Consider the following 26670-nt stretch of genomic DNA (forward strand, 5'->3'; position numbering starts at 1 on the left):
CTGGATTTTCCCCTCACACATGAAGGAGGGAAGTGTTATTAGCTCCATTTTACAGAGGAGGAACTGAGGCCCTGATTCAGTAAGGCTGAGATTATCCAACCTGCCTAGGAGATTTGGGCCCCCACTGCCCACTGACACGAGTGGGAATTGTGCACACAGAGCCCCTGGGTGGAGTCACACAACGGCAACAGGGAGCCAGTCTCCTAGGGCCACAGACGAAACACCAAAGGCTAATGTACAGCCGCGCTGAGCTGAGCGCAGGGTCTCTCTGGGGTGTAAAGGGGGCCCCTGTCCAAAGGGGACATCGCCATGTACTGAGCACTCACCCCCTGCCAGCTCTTATACCCGCCCTGGGAACCCGCATGCAAATCCCTCCCCGGGGGTTCGTGTTAAATACCAACCCCTGGTTCTAGGAGACTCAGTCTCTCTCCAGACACAGAACTGCCCGGTCCTGCCCCTGAGGAGTTTCCCTCACTGCGTGAAAACGAGGATGAAATCTCTGCTGCTTTTCCTGTCGCTGTTCTCTGTCCCCTCCTGTGAGTGTTTATTGAGAGCGAGACAATTAGCACCAGAGCCACAGATTATTTCCGTAGCTAATTCTTTCCTTGCTTTGTTTCCCTCTCCCAGGTGTCCTCTCCCAGGTGCAGCTGGTCCAGACCGGCCCAGGAGCGGTGAAGCCGGGAGCGACCCTCAGTATCACCTGTAAGGTCTCAGGTCTCTCCGTCAGCAGCAACTATTGGGGCTGGGTCCGACAGCCACCGGGGAAAGGGCTGGAGTGGATGGGGCGCATCCGGAGCACTGCAGACGGAGGCACCACAGATTACAGCTCGGCTTTCAGTAGCCGGATCACCATCACCAGGGACACCTCGAAGGACGAAGTCTATCTCCAGCTCCGCTCCCTGACAGCTGCAGACACCGCCACCTATTACTGCGCCAGAGACACAGTGACACAGAGCAAAGCAGGGCCTGGCACAAAAAGGGGAAGCGAATTTCTAGTCAGCCGACATGAACTTTCAGTTGGTGCTGCAGGGGATGAGACAGACGAGGCATTACTAACAGGGGTATCTCAGGAGCCACCCGCCTTTCTCCCCCTGCATCGCACCGTCCCACCGAGGGATTTTACACGCTCCGCTTCCCTGCACTTCCCCCTGAAATGTGCACCCAGGACTCACTGAGAGCGGGGTGACGGTGACATGAATGGTGAGATTCTCTGGGCCTCAATACCAAAGGTCCACGTCTGCATCTCTGAGTGACATCAGCTCCAGCTCTGGGCGACTGTCCACTTCTGGGAGTCAGGCTCCCTGTGACTCCCGTTGGGCTCCGAAATATTCAGACTCTCAAACTCAGACACTGCGTTAGGAAATGTTGCCCCCGGGGAGCCAGTGTCAGAGGCGCTAAGCGGGCACTGCTCTGCCTGAAGTCAGTGAGAGCTGCCGGGGCCCAGCACCTCCAAAAATCAGCCTTCGAGCTGCAATGCATTATGGGAGGAGCAGGGCCGGCTCCAGGCACCAACTTAACAAGCAGGTGCTTGGGGCGGCCAAGGGAGAGGGGTGGCACCTGCGGCAATTCGGCTGCAGCAGGTCCCGCACTCCTCTAGGAGCGAAGGACCTGCTGCCGCCAATCGCGATCACGGCTTTTTTTTTTTTTTTTTTTTGCTTGGGGTGGCAGAAATGCTGGAGCCGATCCCGGGGAGGAGGGATAGATTTAGGGGAAAGGCACGGGACTGGGTTAAGAAGATTTGGGTTCAGTTCTGGTCTTTGCCAGACACTGCCTGAGAGAAAGTGGGTAACTCAGCTCATCTCTCTCCCTGCCCAGTCCCCATCTACAAACACCCCCCTCCCCACTCGGGCGTCACTCCCACATCCCAGCAGAGATACACGAGGCCTTTCCTTAGCAGCAGCTGCAGCTCTGGGTGTGGCCAGATGGGGGCGCTGCTCCCAAGCACAATGGAATCCTACCGCAGCCAGGGCCAGGCAAGGAGCTGAGTCAATTATCCAGCAGCCTGTGTGGGGACAGCCCATAATTCCCGGGGTCCTGTCATATCATCCCCTGTTTCCAGGGCTTCAGGGGGCGTGACAAGTCTTATCAATGTAGGGAAAGGACAAGGAATCAGAGAGACTTCTGAAAATTAAAGGCAATATCATGATATTGATTATCTCAAAGGAACAAAAACTTTATAATCACAATAACAAAGAGGAGGTGCCCAAGACTACGGAGATGGGCATCAGTAAAAGAACCTAGTCTAGTACATAGAACCGGCTATACAGGGTCAGAGCAATGGTCCATCTCGCCCAGTAGCCTCTCCTCTCACAGTGGCCAATGCCAGGTGCTTCAGAAGGAATGAACAGAACAGGGCAATTTATTGAGTGATCCATCCCCTGTTGTCCAGTCCCAGTTTCTACCAGTGAGAGGTTTAGGGACATCAGGAGCATGGGGTTTTGTCCCCAGCCATCTTGGCTGATAACCACTGATGCCGTTATCTGCATAACATAAGAACTCTGCGTCACCCAATGAAATTCATAGGCAGCATGTTTAAAACAAACAAAAGGAAATATTTCTTCACACAACACACAGTCAAGGTCTGGAACTCTTTGCCAGAGGATGTTGGGAAGGCCAAGACTACAACAGGGTTCAGAAAAGAACTAGGTAAGTTCATGAAGGATAGGTCCATCAATGGCTATTAGCCAGGATGGGCAGGGACGGTGTCCCTAGCTTCTGTTTGCCAGAAGCTTGGTGGTGGCGACAGGATGGATCACTTGATGATTACCTGTCTGTCCATTCCCTTTGGGGCTCCTGACACTGTCGGAAGACAGGATACTGAGCTAGATGGACCATTGGTATGAACCAATGTGGCAATTCTTATGTTATCCATGAATTAATCTAATTCTTTTTATATCCAGTTTTAGTTTTGGCCTTCACAGCATCCCATGGCAACGAGTTGCAGAGGTTAACTGAGTCCTGTCTGAAGAAACACTTCCATAGGTTTGTTTTTAAGCTGCTGCCTATTAATTTCATTGGGTTTCTCATATCTGATGGAAAGAAAGAAAGAAAGAAAGAAAGAAAGAAAGAAAGATCTGGTCAGATCACCCAGTGTTCGCTAATTGCCGGTTCAGTTCCCTGCCCGGTTACACAGCTCTGAGAGAGCCACTGAACGAAGGAGCTAAAGAGCTCGGGTGTTTTTCAGCTCCTTTCCAAGGGTGATGTCCGAGTGTCTGATCTTTATGCAAATCTCCCAGCCAGGGTCCCCATATTAATAGCAGCTCCTGGGTTCTCCCAGGACCCACCTGCCCAGGGGCTGAAGTGAATTTCATTCTTTGTCCCTTTTCTTTTCACCTTTTACAAAAATGGAAAATGTGTTGTCACTTCTGGTTTTACTCACTCTCTAGCCCTGTAATTAAGGAGGAGAAATTCAGGGGAAATGATCAAACCCTGAGAAACAGAGGTCAGGATTAAACTGTAACATGTCCTAGGTGCCTGATCCCAAATACAGGTGATCCTAGTCCAGTCAGGGCCGGGAGCGATGAAGTCGGGAGGGATCCTCACACTGACCTGGCTGGACTCCACCAGGCTGACCTGGGAATAGACACCTGCAGAGCCAGAGGGGGAAATAAAGGGGAAATATTGCAGTGATTCCCGGAGGCGCAGTTATTAGGGAACATGCGGTGCTGGGCACCCAGTGGCAGCGCAGATCCCACCCGTACGTGCTGGGAGCAGCAGGAGGAAGGCAATGGCCAGGCTGGGGGTCATGTCTGCGGCTGGCGGCTCATTCCCCAGGCGGGATGGGAAGCTGAAGCCCGGCGCTGGCTCTGAGCGGGGTGAGCGGCCTGCAGCTGGGCTATGAACAGGGCCCCGGGGACCTCATTTGCATGGGCCGGGGGGTGGGGACAATGTAACGAGGGGACCCAGGAGATGTGTGACGCAGCATCGCGTTGTTAAATCTCCAGCTGTAACACGGAATGTTCCCTTCTGCTATCTCTTCTGCCCGCCGGAGATTTGCAACTATGAAATCACTGACTGGAGGGAGTTATCTATCTGTCTGTCTATCTGTCTGTCTCTCTCTCTATCTCTCTGCCACACCCCCTCTTTGCTGTTGATGTCAATGTTATAAATTAGGAGCTATTCTTTGTTCATGAAAATCTGGAGAATTGGGATTAGGGTGACCAGATGAGATTCCAAAAGATCGGGACTGCCGTAGAGGCAGCGCCTTTTCAATTGTTATGCTCACCCGTCCGAGTCTTCGGCGGCAAGTCGCTCAGTCGGCGACGCTATTCGGGGGCATTTCGGCGGCGGGTAATAAACCTTGCCACCAAAGTGCCGAAATGCGACGGAGGGACGTGCCGTCGAATACTCGGAGGGGTGAGCGTAACAATTGAAAAGGCACTGCCACTGTGGCAGTCCCAATATTTTGGAATTTTCATCTAGTCACCCTAACTCCAACAACCTGCTTCATCTGCAAATGACCGGCCTGAAGCCCGAGGACACCGCCCGGTATCACTGTGCAGGACTCACAGTGACTGGAAGCCGGGCTGAGCTCAGACAAAAACCTCCCGTGGCAGTTACCAGTGGAAGTCCCAGCTGGTTTGATGCTGACAGGCTGCGCACTGGGAGCTCACAGGAGACAGTAATTTCCTCCCTTTGAAATGGGGGAAATGAACCCGGCTGTTCAGTCAGATCTAGATCCACCAGAGGCGGAGATACCGGGAACGGGGTGTCCCGCACTGGGTGTGGTGGGGATTGACTCAGTCCCAAATATTCTGTTACAGACATTGATATGGGTGAAAAGGAATTATTATCTGCCACAGAGAAATCCAAATATTCCCATTGTTCCATTGTTCTTTTCTTTTCTTTTTAAATAAAAATCACTCGTTTGAGAACGTGATCTGATTCCTGTGTCCTGGAAGGTGGAGGTTCTGAGTCATGTGCCTAAAACCGCTCAGCTGAATTACTGAGAGGAAATAAGGTTCCATACTTCTCAGCTCCATTTTTTTCAAGCTCTCTCCAGAGGGAGGGTTAAAAGAGCTTGGGGGTACCTCACAGGAAGGAATTCCCAAGTGTGCCTTCCTGGGTTCTCAAAGGGTTTTTTGTATTTGGGTGGTGGCAGTGATACTAGTCCAAGGCCAGGGAATCTGTAACATTTGGGGGAGTTAAGGCAGCCTTTAGCGGCAAGTACTTGAAAGGTCTTTTGCGGGCCCCCATCTTCTACACTTGAAGTTCAGGGCGGGGAAACAGCCTTGACACCCACGCAGATGCTTAGAGATGAACAATCTGGATTCTCCCCTGCACCTTCTTTTCCATTTTTAGCCTCTGCAAAGCAGATGGGATGTGGGCTTCTTCTGATGTACACCACCTCCTACACTTTAAGAACAGGGGCAGTTTCCCCTCCCATTTGTAGAGTCGATTCCAGTTAATATATAGAACAGGGGCAGAAGCCCAATTTGTCAGGTGACCAGAGCCACAACAAAAATAAAGCGATGATGAATATTCCACTGGAACGGGTCACAAATATTTACATAAGAACATAAGAATGACCATATTGGGTCAGACCAAAGATCCATCTAGCCCAGTATCCTGTCTTCCGACAGTGGCCAGTGAACAGAACAGGTGATCCATCCCCCATCCCTCATTCCTAGCTTCTGGCAAACAGAGGCTAGAGACACCATCCCTGCCCATCCTGGCTAATAGCCATTGATGGGCCTATCCTCCATGAATTTACCTAGTTCTTTTGTTAATCCTGTTATAGTCTTGGCATTCACATCATCATCTGGCAAGGAGTTCCACAGGTTGACTATGCGTTGTGTGAAGAAATACTTCCTTTTGTTTGTTTTCAACCTGCTGCCTATTAATTTCACTGACTATACTTTATTCACCTCGGCCAAGCCTAGCTACATAGAATATAAAAGTCACTTTACAAGCAGTTCCCTGGTTTAGAACAAGGAGCTACAGGGACACATCTGCCAGATCCACCTGAGCCCCATAATGCTCCCCAACCAGCTCCTCCCCCTCCCCGCTGCTATGGTGTCTCCAGCCCAGACGGACACTCACGGACTCTCTTCTGCGTGGGGTGTGTATTTGGTCTCCCTACAGCACTGGGGACGGGCATGATAACAGCCCCCCTCTCCCGGGGAATAAAATCTGCTATCCGATTTTAGCCCTATAATTGCCTGGCAACGTCACCCATTGCAGCAGGAAATCCCGAGAGGCCCGAGGTGCAGACGTCACTCGGCTCCTGAATAAACCCCACTCAGCTCAACTGGAAATATGGAGCAGGGCTGCGATTTTCAAAGGAGCCTCCTGACTTTAGTCACCCAACTCCCATCTGCAAATCACAGTCCAGACTCTCAGCTGGTGTCAACGTGCAGAGCTAGGGATCCAGCCCATAATATCCAGCCACAATGAAATATGGTCGCCCTGGAGCTAACGGGGCCCACCAGCCACCCTTAGTTACATGAATCTATCACGCCTTGGCTCTGAGGTCGACAGGGCCAGTCACTGACTGAGGGTCTAGATCGGAGCCCAACAGGGCTCAGGTGGAAGCAGAGCCCCGTTGTGACGGATCGGGGACACGATCAGAGAGCGTAGGGCTGGGGCACTGCCCAGCTTCTGCTGGTCTCCTCTCATTGTCCTTTGCGTCTGTCTCCTCTCGGGCTGATGAACCAGTACCGGGACATGCAGGGACGGGGGGATATTCTACACACAGCAACAGTTTTAAACCCAGGCTTTCAAAGACAACGTAACGAATAGGGGAGATGTCCAGCTGGGTGCAGAAAACCGGGAGTCTTTGACTTCTTTTCTGGGAAACAGATAATAACAGCTTGATATTTTGGGGGGGGGAACATTCCTTGCAGACCAAACCATGGAGTATCTCCGGGGCGCTTCCTGACGGCAAGCGTGACTGTTGTGTGCAGTAAAGGGATGCCAGTTTGGGGTGTGTAGATCGAGCCTGGGCCATCCCAGGCTTTAGAAAGCAAGTAGCTGGGGACAGGGCCGCCCAGAAGGGGGGCAAATGGGGCAATTTGCCCCGGGCCCTGCAGGGGCCCCCGGCCCCGTCTCTGCCTTCCCCCATCCATCGGTGCCTCAGCTGCGGGCCTGAGCTCCTCCCACTGAGTCAGAGCCGCGTGGTAAGGGGACGGGGCTGCGAGCTCTGGTCCCGCTGGAATCACGCCGCTGCAGCGCTGTCCGGGGGCCAGGGCAGCTCCTGGACGTGGCGCGCTGAGGCTCCGAGAGACGGGAGAGGCGGCGGTAACCCAGGAGCGGCCCTGGACAGTGCTGCTGGGGGGGGGGTGGTCAGGGGATGGGGAATGGGGGGTTGGCTCATGGGCATTCCAGGGGTCTGTCAGGACTCGGTGGGGGGTGGATAGGGGTCGGGCAGTCAGGCGATGGGGGGGATTGGTGGGGGAGGGTCCCGGGGTGGTGGTTGGGAGAGGCAGTGAGGGGACAAGGAGCAAGATGGGTCGGGGATTCTGACGGGGGTAGTTGGGGGGCAGGAAGTGGGTGGGGGGGTGGATAGGGGGCAGGGCCAGGCTGTTTGAGGAGGCACAGCCTTCCCTACCCTAAAGCTCATTCAGCAGTTTGGGGCTTGCAGACAGCTATTTAACACACAGAGCCAAGCTGTTATCTTTCCCCTTAGGGCTACCATCCCTTTCACTTCTCAAATGCCAAATTATAGTCTACACTTAATTTCAGTGCCATAGGGAGATTCATGTCAGGGCAGGGGAGCTTCATTTCAAATTAGCCACTGTAGATTAACAGTGACAGAGCCAAGAGAGCCACGGGGGAGGGATCCCATGAGAAGAGCAATATCCTACACCACCTACCTCCTTCCCAACCCTACCAAGGGAGACACCCCCCCTGCATTCTCCGAGGCTCCAGAGGGGTTAATTCACTGGTTCTCAAACTTTTGTACTAGTGACCCCTTTCACATAGCAAACCTCTGAGTGCAACCCCCTCTTATAAATTAAAAACACTTTTTTATATATTTAACACTGTTATAAATGCTGGAGGCAAAGCAGGGTTTGAGGTGGACGCTGACAGCTCACGACCCCCAGTAATAACCTTGTGACCCCCTGAGGGGTCCTGACCCCCAGTTTGAGACCCCCTGGGTTAATTTAATTTTAACACCCTGTGTCCATTCACATGCATGTGCTATTTTGAGCATTTCAGTTTTCACAACATAGGCTCATCCCAGATTCTGGAACAAGCTCAAATGCTCAGTTCGTGGAGTATGTACATAAGCTATACTAAAGACAAACCCACAGTAACTGTCTCCAGTTTGTGAGGGACCCCATGGAGCCAGTCTCTAGGAAACAGATACATTCATGGAGGTTATGTCCATTAATGGCTATTAGCCAGGACGGGTAAGGAATGGTGTCCCTAGCCTCTGTTTGTCAGACGGTGGAGATGGATGGCAGGAGAGAGATCACTTGATCATTACCTGTTAGGTTCACTCTCTCTGGGGCACCTGGCATTGGCCACTCACAGCAGACAGGATACTGGGACAGATGGACCTTTGGTCTGACCCAGTCTGGCCGTTCTTATGTTCTTATGTTCTAATCTAAATGAACCCGAAGTTATGGAGACAGATATGAGTCCAGGAAGCCAGCAGAGTATGAGAAACCTGGACAAATCTCTGACTGGATGGGCTCAGGCGTTTGGTCATAAGCTGAGGTGCTTCAAAAGTTTTGGATTTTTTTTAAGCAGAATTTTTTTATTGTTTCTTTAAACAATCAAACACAGCAAGCAGCAAATATTTGGCCACACACTTCTGAAACCCCAAACCATGTTCAGGTTTTGGCAGACTAATTTCAGTGTTTCAGTTAAAAAAACCACAACAAATTTTGAACGAAAGCAGACGTCCGTGATTTTTTTCTGCTTTTTAAAACCCCCTAGTTTTCTATTCCGAAAAAGTTTTGACGGAAAATATTTGTCCAACCCTTTCAATGAGCTTTAGTGCCTTTTAGCACTAGCTGATGCTGAGAACCAGTGATACTTTGTAAAGGTGACTTGAAAAGAACTTTTCTCAAAACTGGGTTTGTGCCGAGATGCGGAAGGTTTTTAAATGTTTATTTTTCCCAGGGCTGCCCGGGGGGTGGGGCAAGTGGGGCAATTTGCCCCGGGCCCCACAGGGGCCCCCACGAGAATATAGTATTCTATGGTACTGCAACTTTTTTTATGGAAGGGGCCCCTGAAATTGCTTTGCCCCAGGCCCCCTGAATCCTCTGGGCGGCCCTGATGCCCAACACATTTTTCAGTAGCCACCGCTCCAATACAGAGACACCCTTTTACTCAAATACGGTAAAAGGAAGGAATAAAGAAGTCAGATCACACAGCATTTGCTAATAGTTGGTTCATTTCCCTGCCCTGTTTACAGCTCTGAGAAAGAAACTGAACAAAGGAGTTTCGGTGGTTTCAGCTCCTTTTCAAGGGTCATATTGGAGTGTCTGATCTTTATGCAAATCTCCTAGTCAGGTTCCCCGTTTAAATAGCAGCTCCTGGGTTCTCACCGGGACCCGCCTGCCCAGGGGCTGAAGTGAATTTCATTATTTCCCTTTTTTCTCCCCATCTTTTCAAAATGATGGGAAATGTGTTGTTACTTCTGGTTTTACTCGCTCTCTCGCCCTGTAAGTCAGGAGAAGAAATTCGGGGGAAATGATCAAACCCTGAGAAACAGAGGTCAGGATTTAACTATAACGTTTCCTGTCTTTGCAGGTGCCCGGTCCCAAATCCAGCTGGTCCAGTCCGGGCCTGGCGTGGTGAAGCCCGGAGAGACCCTCTCACTGACCTGCACCGTGTCTGGTTACTCCATTTCTTCTGGCTACAACTGGGCTTGGATCCAGCAGGCTCCTGGGAAAGGCTTAGAATATATGGGGCATGTATATGCAGCTAGTGGGAGCACAAACTATGCCCCGACTTTCCAGGGCCGAATCACCATCTCTGCAGACACCGCCAAGAACCAGTTCTCCCTGCAGCTCCGCTCGCTGACAGCTGCAGACACCGCCACCTATTACTGTGCCAGACACACAGTGACACAGAGCAGAGCAGGGACCGTACAAAAAGGGGAAGAGGTTTCTGTACACACATTCAGGGCATTTACCGCTGTGATTTTCCTCTCAGAGGGACACAGGCAGGAATAGAGAAGGAGAGAATGTTCAAGTCAAGATTTCATAAAGTTCACACAAGCGACCGATACCCTGATATTGCAGAACAGCAGTGACAACAATGTCACTTCTCATTGCAGGACTAAAGGTTAAACAAGGGAATCACCGGCAAACCCCAACTCCCACCATGTTCTCTCATCCCCAGCTCAATCCTCCCACTCACCTGCCATTCACACCTCAGGGTTCACTACTGAGCCTAGATCTTGCTTAGTCAGACTGCTCTGGTTTTTGTATTAGCACTACTAGGTTTCTTCTCACTGCGTGTCTGGCACAGTGATACCGGGCGGTGTCCTTGGGCTTCAGGCTGGTCATTTGCAGATACAGCAGGTTGTTGGGATTGTCCCTTGAGATGGTGAATGGCCCTTGAACAGCCGGGGAATCCCACTGGCTCGATTCAGCCTCGTTAATTTCAGCCACCCACTCCAGCCCCTTCCCGAGAGCCTGGCGGACCCACTCCATCCAGTGGCTGCTGAAGTCGAACCCGGAGGCTTTGTAGGAGAGGCGGAGAGAGTCTCTGGGCTTTTTCACATCCCCCTCAGACTCCACCAGCTGCACCTGGGACCGGGCACTGGGAATAAAGGCATGTTACAAATATTGGTATAAAACCAACCACAATATACTATTTGTTTAGCTCTGCCACTTCTTCAGTGGAAACAATACCTTCCTGAGCCACTATAGTGAAAATTAAAAGAAGCAAGAATCTCATTTTCGCTGGTGTTGGAGGGGGAAATTCTCAGGGCGAATAGTTGGTAACCAAACCAACATGGGCCGGGGACTGTTTCCAGGTGCAGCCTGGGCCGAGAGAGACACAGATTTAAACAGGAAGCTATCACCGTAATTTACATATTTCCCCCTTTATAAGCAATACAAACATCTTTAATTGATCCCCAGAATGACTGTAACTGAGGCTCAGAGTGGACTCAGTCCGTGTGTTTGTGCAGCGACTAAGAAAGTGTGCTGGGGTCTTGAATATACCTTTGTCGAAAGGAAAACAATTACCAGTTGCCTTCTACGACCTCAAATCTCTAGACAAGGTGTGACGTTATCCGATTAAAATATGACCATATTTTAATATTGTTGCAACCACTGTTCTATATTTGCAACAAATCTTGTACAAAATGTGGCCTGTAAGATGTCTATGGAAAGGTGATGATTTGCTGGTTAGGATTATACTCTCTGTTTGCGAGTATTATTTTTGTTTTGGAAGTTATGAATATTGGCTTTATGTCTGGATTTCAAATGTTTGCTCCTGGAGTAACCCCCACAAGGTAGCTAGCCAGCATATCTTGGAGGGACCATTCAAATTGGTTGTCCCTCAAAAGGACACTGAACTCACAATGGCCCATGGGAGACGCCTATCTACAGATAATGGCTTTCTGCTATGACTAGCACAGCACAGAGCGGTGGGATCCTCATGTCACTTTTGGATAAGGAAGAGAGAAATAGCTACTTTTAAAGACCCCTCTTCCCCCAAAATGTACTCAGGGCTTGTTATAGTCAAGTAATCGTGTAGTGGGAGATTCAGTTCTGCAGCCACCACTTGTGGGCCGAGGGGCTGTGGAAGGGCCGATCACCGGGGGTCAGTGTACATTCTCCCCTGCACCACGTTGGGGTTCCAATGACGCAAATAGCACAGCCTTGGGTCACAATCATGAGAAAGAACAAAGGGGTAAAAAGAAAAAGAAACCCCCCCTACCCCAATAGTGTTTTCCAATGACCCCCTACCTTGTCACGTTTTCACTGCACAGCTCCAGTTGAAAGGAAAGACCCTTCTCGGAGTGCTATCAGCTCTCCTCAAACCAGAAGCCTCACTGAGATGAACGGGAGACTTCCAGAGAGTAAGGAAAACAGCACTTGGCCCCTGACCCATATCTGAACTTCCCACGACATATTTCCCTCTGTTCCATGACCTTTTCAGCGGAGCCAGTCATTGCTGGGAAGGGAGATGGGCTGGAGTGGCTGGTCAGCTACTATGATCCCTCAAGCAAGCACTACGCCTCTTCCGTCCAGTGCCGATTCACAGCCTCCAAGGACAGCACCAACTTCTACCTGCAAATAACCAGCCTGAGAGCGGAGGACACCGCCGTGTATTACTGCACGAGAGACACGGCTACACTAGCAGATGTCGAGCGCTGTGAGTTAAACCCGCCTTCAGAGAGCGCAGTAGGGGAAGCGCTGCAGTCTGTCCACACTGACAGCTGCTTGCGCAGTGACGTGGCCACATTTGCGGCACTTGCAGTGGCATTGGGAGCGGTGCATTATGGGTAGCTATCCCAGCATGCAAGTGACTGCAACGTGCTTTTCAAATGGGGGCGGGGGTGTGTGGAGTGGGACAGGGAGTGTGTTGTGTGTATGTAGGGGGAGAGAGAGTGGGTTTTGGGGGGCTGAGAGCATGTCAGCATGCTGGCTTGTAAGTTCAGAAAGCAGCAGACCCCCCCCCCACCTCTCTCTCTCACACAGCATTCCACACTAATGGTTGCTTTGTCTCGGAGCAGATAAGCAGCCGGTTGTCAGAAACGGAGCTTTCAAAAGGCATATCCGCATTCCTGCAGCGATTCAAAAACAATGACAAGAGTGGCCACTTGACTTAAGGGGATTATGGGATGTTTCCGGAGGCCGATCACACTGACCCCTGATGCATCGTAGCCAAGGCACAGCAAACGTTATTCCACTCACCGAGGTGGAGTACCAGCAGCGCTGTAGCTGCGGAGTCAGAGCGCTCTACGTGCCTTGCCAGTGTGGACGGGGAGTGAGCTAGTGCGCCTGGGGCTCCTTTATTGCACTGTAACTCGCAAGTGTAGCCAAGCAGCTGCGGTTCCTTCTTCATCTGACACCCCCTGGAGAGACTCCCGCCTCTTGATATCCCCTGGGCATTGTCTGTATCGATGGCGTATGCGCCCGGCACATTTTGGAGTACCCCTGTTTCAAGGGAGAGACACGCATTGATTTCAATGGGCTTTCACCCTCAGAAACGATGGGGCGCGTGACTCTCCTTGCCCATCCACTAGACAGGACTCCCTGCAGAGTGTCCCTCCCTCTGGTAGTTTATCCCCAATGGGTAAAACTGTTTGCAAACCCCTGACCCAGCGTCTGCTCCTGGGTCCCAGACCAGTGCCCTGCCCTCTGGACCCGCCTTCCTACCCTCACAGCAGCCATGTCCTGCCACGTGCGCTGAGCTGAGCGCCCCATCTGTCTGGGGTGTAAAGGGGACACCTGTCCCTGAGGGGATATCGCCATGTACTGAGCGATCACCCCCGTCATCTCTTATACCCGCCCTGGGAACCCGCATGCAAATCCCTGCCCCGGGTGGTTCCTGTTAAATACCAACCGCTGGTTTTAGGAGCCTCAGTCCCTCCCCAGACACAGAACTGCCCGGTCCTGCCCCTGGGGAGTTTCCCTCATTGCATGAAAATAAGAATGAAATCTCTGTTGCTTTTCCTTTCACTGTTCTGCATCCCCAGCTGTAAGTCTCTGTGGGGACGTAGGGGAATTAGGGACACACACACACATAGAGATTCAGTGGCTAAATCAACCCTGGATTTCTTTTTCTTTTCCCAGGTGTTCTCTCTCAGGTGCTGGTCCAGTCCGTCCCGGGCGCGGTGAAGCCCGGAGACACCCTCACCCTGACCTGCGCTGTCTCCGGCTTCTCTATCACTACTCAGCATTACGACTGGCACTGGATCCGGCAGCCCCCCGGGAAAGGGCTGGAGTGGATGGGACAGGTATATCCGTATAGTAGCAGTGCCACAAACTATGCCCCGTTTCTCCAAGCCCGAATCACCATCTCTGCAGACACCGCCAAGAGCCAGTTCTCCCTGCAGCTCCGCTCGCTGACAACTGCAGACACCGCCACCTATTACTGTGCCAGGGGAGACACAGGGGACTGGCACAAAAAGGGGAAGCGGTTTCCAAACAGCCCAGGGAGGGAGCCCACAGTCACAGGGATAGGCGAGCCCATTGAGAGAAACAGATGCACACACAGTGCACTGACTATGAACAAAACACATAAAATTGCTTTGTTTTGTTTTTAATCCATGCTGTATTTACCCAGTTTCTCTGGACACGCCTTACCTTCCGCGGCCACAGAAATGGTCTCAAACTCACTATTCAAACAAAGGTATTTCTTTCATTTAATGGCTATCGGAACGGGCAGGGAAAGATTCATGGAATTAAGAGCTACAAAATAATCGCCCGGTGTGGCTATTTGGGAGCACGTTGTTTGAAAGCAAACAGCCAACACCTCACTCTGGCTTTGTGCCTGCACCGTGCTGAGACGGGTAAATCTCTTCCCCTCAGCCCATTGATAAATCTCTGTGGGTGAAATTCATCCCCGGGCCGAGAGCCCAGCACCAAGGCCTGACCCCTAGTGAGCCCCACGTAAGCATGACATGTCCTTTTAATACCCTTGGCATGCGGCTCACCAGGGTAAGAACCAGGCCTGGCCGGGCCGGTTTGTTTATCTGCCACATCTGCAGGTTCGGCCAATTGTGGCTTCCACTGGCCGCGGTTCGCTGCTCCAGGCCAATGGGGGCTGCAGGAAGTGGCGTGGGCCGAGGGATGTGCTGGCTGCGGCTTCCCGCAGCCCCCATTGGCCGACCCCTGTTTTAATATATCAGAGGCCCTGTCCTGTCATCTTTTCAGGACCCAACTTCTCTGTTTTTACCGCACTTCCCCTAACGTGTTCCCTTCTGTGCCTCTGTGCCCCAGATTCAGCCTCATGGAACCAACTCGTAACAAAATACAAGTTTTCAGAGATCCAAACACAAGGCAGAGTTCAAATTTCACAGGAATTTCTCAGTCCCACGCAGACGCTTAGCGATGAACAATCCGGCTTTTCCGCTGCTCTGCCCCACGTGGTCCATTGTTAACCTATGAGAAGTGGACGGGATGCGGGCCTGTTCTGATGTACAGCATCTCCTGCACTTTAAGAACAGGGGCAGTTTCAGCTCAAATTTGAAGTGCGAGTGTGGTCGCTGTGAGCGCTGGGAGAGCTCTCCCTCTGCTCCTGGTAATCCAGCTCCACGAGGGGAATAGCTCCAAGGGCTGGGAGCCTGTCTACACTAGCGCATTAAAGAGCTCAGATTTGCTGCGCTCAGGGGGGTGATTCTTCTAGATGTCTCTCCTTCACCCTGCTTTGCCAGCAAACTAAGCTGGAGAAGACAGGCAGGAAGCAGGAGCCAGAGAGCCGAGGTGGAACCGGAACTACAATTTTTCATGCCGTGGTTTTGCCACTGTTTGCACACACCCACCCAAGGCTCAATTGTGCTTCCTGAACACGCTGCTTCAATTGCAAAGCCACTGGGGTTCCGGAATAGCCAATGCCACGTTCTGAAAGAAGCAGGAAATGCGACCACTGGGCTTAAATTCACAGGCAGAGCATGGGAGTTCCCTGTACAGAAGCTATTGGATTCAGCTGTATCCAAACTCCCAGTTTCTTGCACGTGCCCATTCATAATAAAATACCCCTTATACAGAGATCGTCTCCATTTAACAATTGCCTGTTTTCAAATAATCCTGGTTTTCTGAGCCCACAGAAATTGAACACCACTGTTGTCTGGTTTATTCACGTGTTAGACAGTCATTCTGCACCTCTGTGTTTCAATGAATCCGTTTATACTGAAATCACATTCAAGATTACAACTGGGCAGAACACAACCTGTCCCACAAGCCGCGTCAACATGTATCTTCACATCGTTTTCCTTCCTTCAGCCCACGCCTGCAAAAGTTTGGCCACTAACTTAGAGGGGCAAAGTGTAGCAGGGGAGTCATTTCACGTGAGAGTTTTGAAGGAGCCAGGCCTGGGGTATCACAAAATGTGGAGAGAGCTCATACAGGCTGAATGGTCCATTCCGGCACAGCTGCCTTCCCTACATATTTGCAGTGACTCAGCTGTGAAGTGATGAATTCTGGTCCCATTCAAGTCAAAGGTAAAACTCCCATTGGCTCAACGGGACTGGGAGTTACTCCCCAATGATGGGGATATGTGTCAGACTCATAACAGAGGCACAAGAGGACAGAACTGTGTTTGCATGTGCAAAAGGAGGGATTTCGGGATACGTCATATCACCGTGTTGTGTAATTAAATCCGAATTGCTGAATCTATGTAGGATTCATCCTCATATCTCTGGCTTTATGATAACTCCATTTCTCCAACTGCAAACACCTGCATTGACATTTCAAGCAATACCCCGGAATTTCCCCGATTCAGGGGAATGAACACAGGGCGCCATCCAGCGAACACTGAATTAACAGCAGCTTGTGGTGCGGCTTTTCCCCTTTCACTTTCCTGGGCTTTCCCTCATTCCTGAGCCATATTGACAGCTCACTTCCCACAACAATGCGTCTGTACTCAAGTTACCCAGGTCAGAAAACAATCAGATTTCCCATGGTAAGGAGAATCCACCCTGTCTAGCTCTGGAGATGTTCCAGTGAAGTGTTGGAAACACACCCGTTGATTTCAATGATCTTTAGACAGGACCGGGCTAAGAGACAGTCCTCTATTCTAGGCCCTTACATATACCAACACATCTGAGCCCATAAACACCCACATGCAATCACATGCAGGCTTTCATTCAATATGTGTTTAGGGTCAGACTCACAAAGTGAATTCAGCACCTAATTGTCTGCTGTGTGCCTAAATCGAGTATGCCTCCGGGATCCTAAAAGCCTGCACCCTGTGGGCACCGAAATTCCCTAGGTGCCTGGCTGTTGATATGTGCTGGGGCAGAGAGAGCAGGAAAGCGATTCACTCTACAGCCCAGTGGTCAACTCAGGACACTCTCTGGGACTCAGGAGACTCAAATCCCTGCTCTAATGAGTCTTCAATTACGTATAGCAAGTGTAACGGCCTTGCAACAGCCACATCCCCAGGTGAGCTTAGTCCTTGATATTTCAATTCCTAGAAACCGCCACCCCTCCCCTGCCTGAAAATTCCCCGTTAAATAACTACACTCACGTCCCACAAAACACAGCAAGGGGAATGAACGAGAGAGCAGCATGCAGGAAGAGAAATCAAGCTGAGTTTCTTATTGGCACTTGCAGTGATTATTCCACATGGAAGCAGGGAACAGACAGTGACGCCTTATGTTGACTGGTACATTACACTGTGAAGAGCAAATATTAGCCGGTGTTTGGGAACTTCTCTCTGATTCAGTAACATGGGACAAATCTTCCCCCAGCCTTATATAGCCCGTGGCGGTACAAAGAGTTTAATGTGTTTTCTCCTGTTCTTCTTGAAAAAGAGGAAGAAGTTTTCAGACATTAGTACTTAGTAACACAACCTGTTTCTGTGAGTGGAGTTCTTACCCTTCTCCTTTACCCAGATAACCCTTTCCCGCCACACCCACCTCCGGGAGGCTGAGTTTGTTCAGGGCTCAGGTCCAAGATGTGTCTTATAAAGAGGAGGAGATGCAAATTCAGTGCCTCGGCGCTATAGAAACCCTGTGATCTCCGGGACCCGCCGGGTGAGAAGGGAGGAGGTGCAAGTCCGGGTGTCTGTGCAGTTCCCACCAGAAACCCTCCAGCGTCAGCAACATGAGACTGTGGCTCCCCCTCGCTTTCTTTCTAGCGGCCCTTCGAGGTAATTTTATCCCCTTCCCCACTACATGGACTGGAGACACCAGGGGACGCTGCACATTCCTACCCTGACCCAAAGCGCAGCAACGTCACTGGGAACCTTTCTGCTGCTTCCAACGGGCTCTGAGCCAGGCCAGAGGTGAATGTGATTCTCCTTCTGTCTTTCCAGGTGTCCGGTCACAGGTCCGGCTGGTGGAGTCTGGAGGGGGGATTCAAACGCCTGGGGGATCTCTCCGCCTCGCCTGCAAAGCCTCTGGATTCACCTTCAGCAGCCACTGGATGAACTGGGTCCGTCAGGCAGCGAGGAAAGGACTGGAGTGGGTCGCAGGGATACGCAATCCTGCTAATAGTTCAGAAGCATTTTACAGTGATGCAGTTAAAGGGCGATTCACCATCTCCAGAGACGAGTCCCGCAGCTCGATGTATCTGCAAATGAACAGCCTGAGAGCCGAAGACACCGCCCGGTATTACTGTGTGAGAGACACAGTGATCAGGAACCTCCTGTGGTTAGCACAGAAACCTTCAGTGTGAATCCCCCGCCCCCTCTGTGCCCCCAGTCACTGCCAGAACAGAGCGGTCAGACTGAGAGGAACAGAGTGTAAAGTCCCCAGTGCTTTATCCGGGCTTCAGTCTCTGAACATTCACTGTGATGATGAAAGACCCACGGTTCCGACAGAACCGAGACCCCTTATACATTTCCTCGTCACACTGAAATAGAATCCGCATCAAAAGTGTTATTCACACTTAGGCCTTGGCTACACTTGCAGATGTACAGCGCTGTGAGTTAAACCTGACTTCATGCAGCTGAGTAGGGAAAGTGCTGCAGTCTGTCCACACTGACTGCTGCCAGCGCACTGTTGTGGCCACATTTGTGGCAATTGCAGCGCCATTGGGAGCGGTGCATTATGGGCAGCTATCCCACAGAGCACCTCTGCCCATTCTGGCGCCATGGGTTGTGGGAAGGGGGTGTGGGCGCGGGGGATTCTGGGTCCTGTCCCAATGCCCCGTGATGCATCGCTTCGCATCCCAGAAATCCCTTTGTTTCCATCCACCTTTGGCGCCATCTTTCAACGGTTTCTGTGCAGCGTGATCTGCCTGCGGGAAATGGAGCCCGAACTGCTGAGGCGTATGCTGACGAGTCTCGCCAGCACGTCACGTTTGGCTGTCGAACTATTCCTTAAGATCCAAAGTGACAGTGACAGTGAGGAGTCTGACGATGCTATCGAGCCGCATAACGCATACGACACGAAATTGCTTGTGGCATTCACGGACACGCTCAGCACCGTGGAACGCCGCTTTGGGCTTGGGAAACAAGCACCGAGTGGTGGGATCACATCGTCATGGAAGTCTGGGGTGACAAGCAGTGGCTGCAGAACTTTCGGATGAGAAAAGTCACTTTCATGGGACTGTGTGAGGAGCTCGCCCTCACCCTGTGGCGCAAGGACACGAGATTGAGAGCTGCCCTGACGGTGGAGAAGTGGGTGGTTATTGCAATCTGGAAGCTGGCAACTCCAGACAGCTACCGATCGGTCACAAACCAGTTTGGAGTGGGAAAGTCGACCGTTGTAATCGTGTTGATGCAAGTTTGCAAGGCCATTAATTGCATCCCACTCAGAAGAACCGTGACTCTGGGTAACATGCAGGACATAGTGGATGGCTTTGCACAAATGGGGTTCCCTAACTCTGGAGCGGCGATAGATGGGACGCACATTCCTGTTCTGGCACCACCCCACCTAGCATCCAAGTACGTTAATCAGAAGGGGTATTTCTCTATGGTTCTCCAGGCGCTTGTGGATCACCGTGGGCATTTCATTGACATTAACACAGACTGGCCCAGAAAGGTGCATGACACACGCATCTTTTGGAACACTTGGCTGTTCAGGAAGATGCAGACCAGGACTTTTTTCCCAGAGAGGAAGATCACGGTAGGGGAAGTTGAAATGCCCTTTGTGATCCTTGGAGATCCCGCTTACCCATTAATGCTGTGGCTCATGAAACCCTACACAGGGAGCCTTGTCAGCAGCAAGGAACGGTTCAACTACAGGCTGAGCCGGTGCCGAATGACTGTGGAGTTTGCCTTTGGTCATTTAAAGGGCCGCTGGTGATCTCTGTATGAGAAGCTGGATTTGGCCAAACACAGCATCCCCGCGGTTATATCCACGTACTGTAGCCGCCATAATATTTGTGAAGGGAAGGGTGAAAGCTTCACTCAGGCATGGACCTCTGAGGTTGAACACCAGGAGGCTGAATTTGCACAGCCAGAGAGCAGGGCTATTACAGGGGCCCAGTGCGGGGCTGCAAGGATTAGAGATGCCTTGAGGGAGCAATTTGAGGCTGAAAACCAGCAGTGATATCTGGTGCCATGCACAGAAGTGAAGTACAGTAGTTCCAATCTTTAGGAATCAGTGTTTGCTAAGCAGATTTGTAGTGCCTGTTTATTTCCTGGGCTAAGGTATCTTTTACTTTAAGCAATAATAAAGAATGTTTTCAAAGCCAAAAAATCCATTTATTGAAAAGAAACACAACTGCTTGGGAATCAGAAAGGGCAAGGGGGTGGAGTGGGTAGCGGTACAATCACAGATTCGCGTATGTCCTGTCTGGAGTGCTGTGCAGTGAGTGCTGCACTTCAGGACAGCTATACTGCATGGTGATGGGGGTTGAGTGCAGGGGGTATGGGTCGTGGTTTTCAGGGCTGGGTGGTGAAGCTACAGGTGTTGGAGGCAGCTGGTGGCGTGAAGAACCCGGAAGTTGGTGAAAGTGGGTTGGAGGTAACAGTGGGGCACAAGAGAAAGAGTTTTGGGACAAGGGCTGTGGGGGGGTGGCGTTTGTGGTACCGCTCCTTCTGCATGGCTACGAGCTCCTGGATAGCATCTGCTTGGTGCTCCAGGATGCTTATGAGCCTATCAGTGCTTTGCCGGCGGTGCGCTGCGTTTTCCTGGCAGATCCTGCTTTCTCTCTCCCTCCAGTCCTGTGCCTTCTCGTTCTCTTTAATAGATTGCCACATCACTTCTTGCAGCATGTCTTCTTTGCTTTTTCGCGGTCTCTTCCTGAGTCTTTGCAGTCTCTGAGCAGGCGATAAGAGGGACGGCTGAGGTCTCAAGGTTGATGCAGCTGTATAGGCAAAATGCAACATTTCACAGAGGCAGCATTGTTTATACCAGACAGAGTAATGATTCCCCCGCACTTAAGGAGTAAAAAACACACAGGGTCTACACAATAGCATAATTTTCCCGTCCGAAACAGAGCACACACATCCCACGGGAGCCTCACAATGGTGAGTAAGGGGGACTGATTGTTTCAGGGTAGTACTGTCCTCTGGGTTTCTGTGCCTTGGGGAGAGCCAACAGCTTCAGGGGGCACCTACACTGAACACTGTCCCAACATTTTCCACAGGAGTTCGTCCTGGACGATATCTCGCTGCTGAGGGTGAACTGGGAAGCAAGGGAGGGTCTTCTACTGCAATGCGGCTTCCGCCCTGGCCCATATGCAGCTTGCCTGTGTGCAGCAATGGTCCCCCTCCCCTCACGGCACAGTGGTGCGGACACGTTAGCCTGGCTGGGACAAGGACCACGGTGGCTCTCCCGATAAACCTGCGCAAGCGCATTGCACACGTTCAGGATGAGACATTCGAGGAGATTACCGAGGCCGATTACCGCGATGTGATAAACCACATCAATGCACTATTCCGCATCTAGGCATGCATGCCTAACCCTCCTCTCCCAAAGAGCCCACACCGAAAAAATTCCTTCCCGAAAAAAAAACTGCTTACCGGGAACCTGCTCTTCCATTTGTCCTCCACCAAGTACCGGCCGCTGCAACTGGCTACCTTCCTCCTGGCTCGAGAAGAGCTCCTGGCTGCATGGCTCCAGGGATTCCAGGGTGTCTCCATCCGGCCCACCACCATCACTCCCGTTTTCCTCCTCCTCCTCCCACCCTGGCTCTGAAGTGCCATGGTGGTGCTCGGAGTGGAGGTGGGGTTAACCCCAAGTATCGCATCCAGCTCTTTGTAGAATCAGCAGGTCACGGGGGGAACACCCGAGCGGCTGTTTGCGTCACGGGCTTTGTGGTAGGCATTCCGCAGCTCCTTCACTTTAATCCTGCACTGCAGGGTGTCCCGGTCAGGGCCCTTTTCCATCATGTCCTTTGATACCTTCCTGAAGGTATCGTAATTCCTACGGCTGGAGTGCAGCTGGGACTGGACAGCTTCCTCCCCCCAAACACTGATGAGGTCCAGCAACTCGCCATTGCTCCATGCTGGGGCTCGCTTGGCGCGTGGAGGCATGGTCACCTGGAAAGATTCGCTGATAGCACTCCACGCCACGCCTGGCTGAGCAAACAGGAAGGGGATTTTTAAAATTCCTGGGGAATTTTAAGGGAGGGTCACATGGTTGGTTACCTGAGGCCAGGGCAGTAGAGTTTGAACTGATGACCAGAGTGGCTAGAACAGGCATTGTGGGATACTGATGAATTCTTCTGGAGGCCAGTCACAGCGCTTTGGGCGGCCACACTGGCGCCGCAACGCAGTAGGGGTGGCGCAATACTCACTATTCCTCTCGGGGAGGTGGAGTACCAGCAGCGCTGCAACCACGGAGATACAGCGCTGCAAATGCCTTGCCAGCGTGGACGGGGAGTTACTTACAGCGCTGGGAGCGGCTTTACAGCGCTGTAACTTGCAAGTGTAGCCAAGGCCTTAGTGGAGCAACTACGCATTACGGAAATTCCATGAAAGGGCAATTCACCACCTCTACAGACAGCTCCAAGAAGCTGATCTACCTGCAAATGACCGGCCTGAAGCCCGAAGACACCGCCCGGTATCACTGTGTGAGACACAGTGAGGCGAAGCCAGTCTGAGCTCAGACAAAAACCTCCCATTGCGGTCAGCAGGGGAAGTCCCAGTTGGTTTGACACTGACAGTCCCGGCGCTGGGCTCCCACAAGAGACAACAGGGTGTTCCCTTGAATTGGTTACAATGTTCTCGGCTCTGCAGCCAAATCTAGTGCCACACACAGCAGCGATCCCGAGGCCGGCCCCTCGTGACTGGGATGGGGGGACTGACACGCTGGGTCCCATAAACTGTTATACACCTCACAATACATTCTACAGAGCCCTGAAAATGCCAAACATTCCCCATGTGAACCCCCATTGTCTGTGTGCTGGGAAAAACCGGGATAAAGAAAAACACGGACAAGGACAACTATCAACGAGCAGAGGATACTCCCCAAACACTCCTGATCGGTACCATAGAGCTGTGTAATGTTTGCTTAGAAGGCTATTAAATAGCTTCCGTACTTATCTGACTCCCTGCCTGAGCCACTGTCTCATCTCCTCTGGCTTCGGGCTGCACCTGTGCCAGAGCGCAGGGGCTGGACTGAATGGTTTCTGGAGGTCCCTTCCAGCCCTACAGTTCTAGGATTCTATGATCCATCATCGATGGGTACTACACCCCTCCCCCTTCTCTCAGTCTCTGGTCACAGAGCTGGGATCACACATTGCAGAGAGAGTCTCTTATATTCACAGGTGCGCATGGAAATTAATAACCCAAGGCCCTCTAAAATCCTGCCATGCCTCTGTCCCTGCATCTCCCCCTGTACAGAGACTCTGGCTTCTCCACAGCTTCTCATTGACTCCCCATCCTTGGACACGTTCATTTCTCCACCTCCAGCAAGACGAGATTGTGTTTCCACTAACTTCTCATTTTATCAATTTCCCAAGGTAAACTTTTGCCTCCCTAAAGGCCCTAGGATGTCATCTGTATTACCACAGCCTCCAAATTACTACTTCTTTGCTTTATTTCCCTCGGGTCTTTTAACAGGAACGCCAGATAACAGGGAGCAGTTTATACAAAGATAAAACACCTATGAAGTGTCCCCGTCCTCCCCTTTCCCACCCATCCCACCCTCGCTGTCCCTCGAGGAGTGGTAGAAGAATTCCTGGGATATTTAGTTGGTTTTTTATCATTTCATTGCAGCTCCAGGCCAAACGCTTTACTTTAACTACCATGAAACAGGAAATGAAGGTAGAAGAGGTGATAATCTATAGTAGGCCAACCCCTCCCCTCCCCCCCACACACACACACCATAACAACCCCACGCTATTACAACTCAACTCCTTGCTGCATTTGCCATTGAGCAGCCCCAGATCCGAGTGCACCGCTCTGCATTACTGTGCCAGATATGGACACCCACGGGGATCCAACCTAGGATGAATAGACAGAAAGAGATTTCTGCTTGTAACCCTGCATTAGTGGGTCACAGCTGAGGATGCCACATTCCGGACGAACTGCTGAGAAATAGGGGAAACACAACCCAAAACTGGTGGTTAGTCTTTTATTAGATATACCAAACTATCCACAAAATTAAACTCCTGTCTCACCGCACTGGCTAACAAGAAAACAAAGCCAGTTTCCTCAGCTATTCCAGTTCTGATATCACCACCAAAAACACTGGATTCAGAGGTGTGTGGTTCTTTACAACCGGTCTCATCAAATAATAGGTTCTTCTGATCCCAAAGGACCACCCAGGGGTAGCAGGTTTGTAGAAATTTTGGTGGTGCCCAGAATGCCCAGAGCTCGCCCCCTCCCCCCAACTCCACTCCCCCACCTGCCTAAGGATCTGGGAGGGAGCTTTTTGGGGGGGGAGGTCTGGGGTGCAGGCCCTGGTCTGGGGCAGGGGATTGGAGTGCAAGAGGGGTGCAGGGTCTGGGAGGGAGTTTGGGTACAGAAGGAGTGAGAGGTTGAGCTCTGGGAGTTTGGGTCGGGGAGGAGGTCCAGGGTGCAGGCTCTGGGATGCAGTTTGGGTGCTGGGTGAAGGCTATGGGCTGGGGCAGGGGGTGTGGGGTACAGGAGGGGGTGATGGGTGCAGGCTCTGGGACGGAGTTTGGGTGCGGGCTCTGGGCTGTGACAGGGATGCAGGAGGAAGGGTTGAGGGATGCAGGCTCTGGGACAGCATTTGGGTGCAGGCCCTGGGGTGAGGATGCAGGGTCTGGGATGAGGGTGCCCTATTGGTGCCCTATGCAGCCCTTCCCCCATGGGGATGCTGTGTGGGGCCCCAGGCCTCTGCGGGGGGGGGGGGGGGGGGGAAGAAACTGCCCCCCCCCCCACCAGGGTCTGGGCTTCACTCAAGGCCTGCAGGGCCCAGGAGGCAGGAGCTGTGGGGGGCCACTTTGGGGGGCCCCACAGGCCCAGAGTGGCTCGGGGCATTAGCGGGACGTTGGGAGCAGCCGGCTCTGCTTCTCTCCCCCCGGCCCCAGCCGTGTCACTCGGGGGTAGGGGTTTTGGGGGGAGGGGTCCCACCCCACACTCACTGGTGGCGGGAAGCGGAGTGCCGCGGCTGGGAGCTGGCAGAGTAGAGCGGGCTGGGTCTGGGCTGCTCCACTTCCCGCCACTGCCGGTGAGTGTGGGGTCGCTGGGGGAAGAGGTGGAATGGGGGTGGGACGGGGGGTGGAGCAGGAGGGAAGGCTAAGAGGTGGGGCAGAGGGAGTTGTCTGGGGTCCCACACGCCCCTAGGGATGGCTCTGTTCAGATACAGACAGGGAGGCGAATCGTGTTAAAGCCTGCACTAAAACTAACCTTGCAGAGAACCAGTCTGGCTTTACGAGCCCCAGGGAGGAGTAGCTGCCAACACAACGTTCTTTCTCCTTCTGCCTCACGTTACAAGCACTCCATGAATCTAATCCCTTAGCACTGAAAGATAACCATTGCATCAGAGCTCCCAAGGCTGGGAGTGGAACCCAGGAGTCCTGGATGCTGTATTTTGTCTATGGTGACTCAAGAAGTGAAGGGAAAGACCACAAGAATAAGTACATAAGAATAGCCAGACTGGGTCAGACCAAAGGTCTATCTAGCCCAATGTCCTGTCTTCCAACAGTGGCCAATGCCAGGTATTTCTGAAGGAATGAACAGAACAGGGAATCAACAAGTGATCGATCCTCCATTGTCCATTCCAAGTTTCTGGCAAACAGAGGCTAGAGACACCATCCCTGCCCATTCTGACTAATGGCCATTGATGGACCTAACTTGGGACTATAAAAATTGCCAGCCCCAACACTCTCCCAAGGGCCCACCTAGCTCAACCCTCTGTCTCCCAGAGGGGCCAGAACCCGCTATTTTATAAGGAAGCAGCCCAATATTTGGCAATTAGTAACTCACCTGCTCAAAAGGGGAAGATTCTTCATAATCTGCCCTCCTTCTGAGATTCATCTCACTCTGAAAGGAGGGGAGTTTATCTTCTTCCCAAAATTGCTCAGCACACCAGCTAGAAGCTGTAACTCCTCCCTGTTTTAACCAGAACAATATCTCTGTGCACTAGCAGGGTCTACATAGGGCATTTAAACCACAATGGGCTGCTGCACTCTACAGGTTACAGCCCTGTGGTGCAAACTGCCATACCATGGAAACAAGACCTTGGCCTGCAAAGTGCATACTCACAAGCAGAAATATAGGTGCCCAGGGAAGTTTAACTGCAAAAACTGAGGTGCAAAGTGAGCTCAGGTGTCTACAGAATTCAGGGACAGCTGGGGTGGGGTTTCAATCCCATTTTAGGCCTGATTGTGGGATTGCGGTTTCTAATGTGGTCATTAGGCTCCTAAATCTGTTGGTGAATATATCCCTTGGTATTTAGGGGGCTTAGGGAGGAGAAAAAGATGTAGGATTTCTTGTTAAAAGACTGATGTCCTAAATATCTTACAGAGTCTCCTACTGCTTCTTATAGAGACCTATTTTGTTATGTCTCTCTACAGTGAAATGAATTAATTAGGCCTGAAATTTCAAAGATGCCTAAGTTCTCCACCTTAAGGTAACTCCCTTCTCTTCATGTATAACAATGTCTACATCTGTAATTTTCACTCCATGCAACAGAAGTGGGGTTTTTACCCACAAAAGCTTATGCCCAAATAAATCTGTTAGTCTATAAGGTGCCACCAGACTCCTCGTTATTTTTAAGGG

The 26670-nt window shown here is 51.7% G+C and overlaps 3 gene segments (V, D, J or C); all 3 read left to right on the forward strand.

Annotated features, from left to right (window-relative positions):
- The first annotated feature begins 435 nt into the window (after nt 1-435).
- Nucleotides 436-1175, forward strand: LOC117885514. The segment is given in 2 exon segments: nt 436-536; nt 628-1175. Coding segments are annotated over 2 exon segments (594 nt in total).
- Nucleotides 1176-9514: 8339 nt separating this feature from the next.
- Nucleotides 9515-11194, forward strand: LOC117885515. The segment is given in 3 exon segments: nt 9515-9617; nt 9706-10043; nt 11096-11194. Coding segments are annotated over 3 exon segments (486 nt in total).
- Nucleotides 11195-17629: 6435 nt separating this feature from the next.
- Nucleotides 17630-18260, forward strand: LOC117885516. The segment is given in 2 exon segments: nt 17630-17733; nt 17899-18260. Coding segments are annotated over 2 exon segments (408 nt in total).
- Nucleotides 18261-26670: the final 8410 nt, after the last annotated feature.

The sequence above is a fragment of the Trachemys scripta genome, chromosome 12 (assembly GCF_013100865.1).
Source record: "Trachemys scripta elegans isolate TJP31775 chromosome 12, CAS_Tse_1.0, whole genome shotgun sequence".
Classification (NCBI taxonomy): Eukaryota; Metazoa; Chordata; order Testudines; family Emydidae; genus Trachemys; species Trachemys scripta.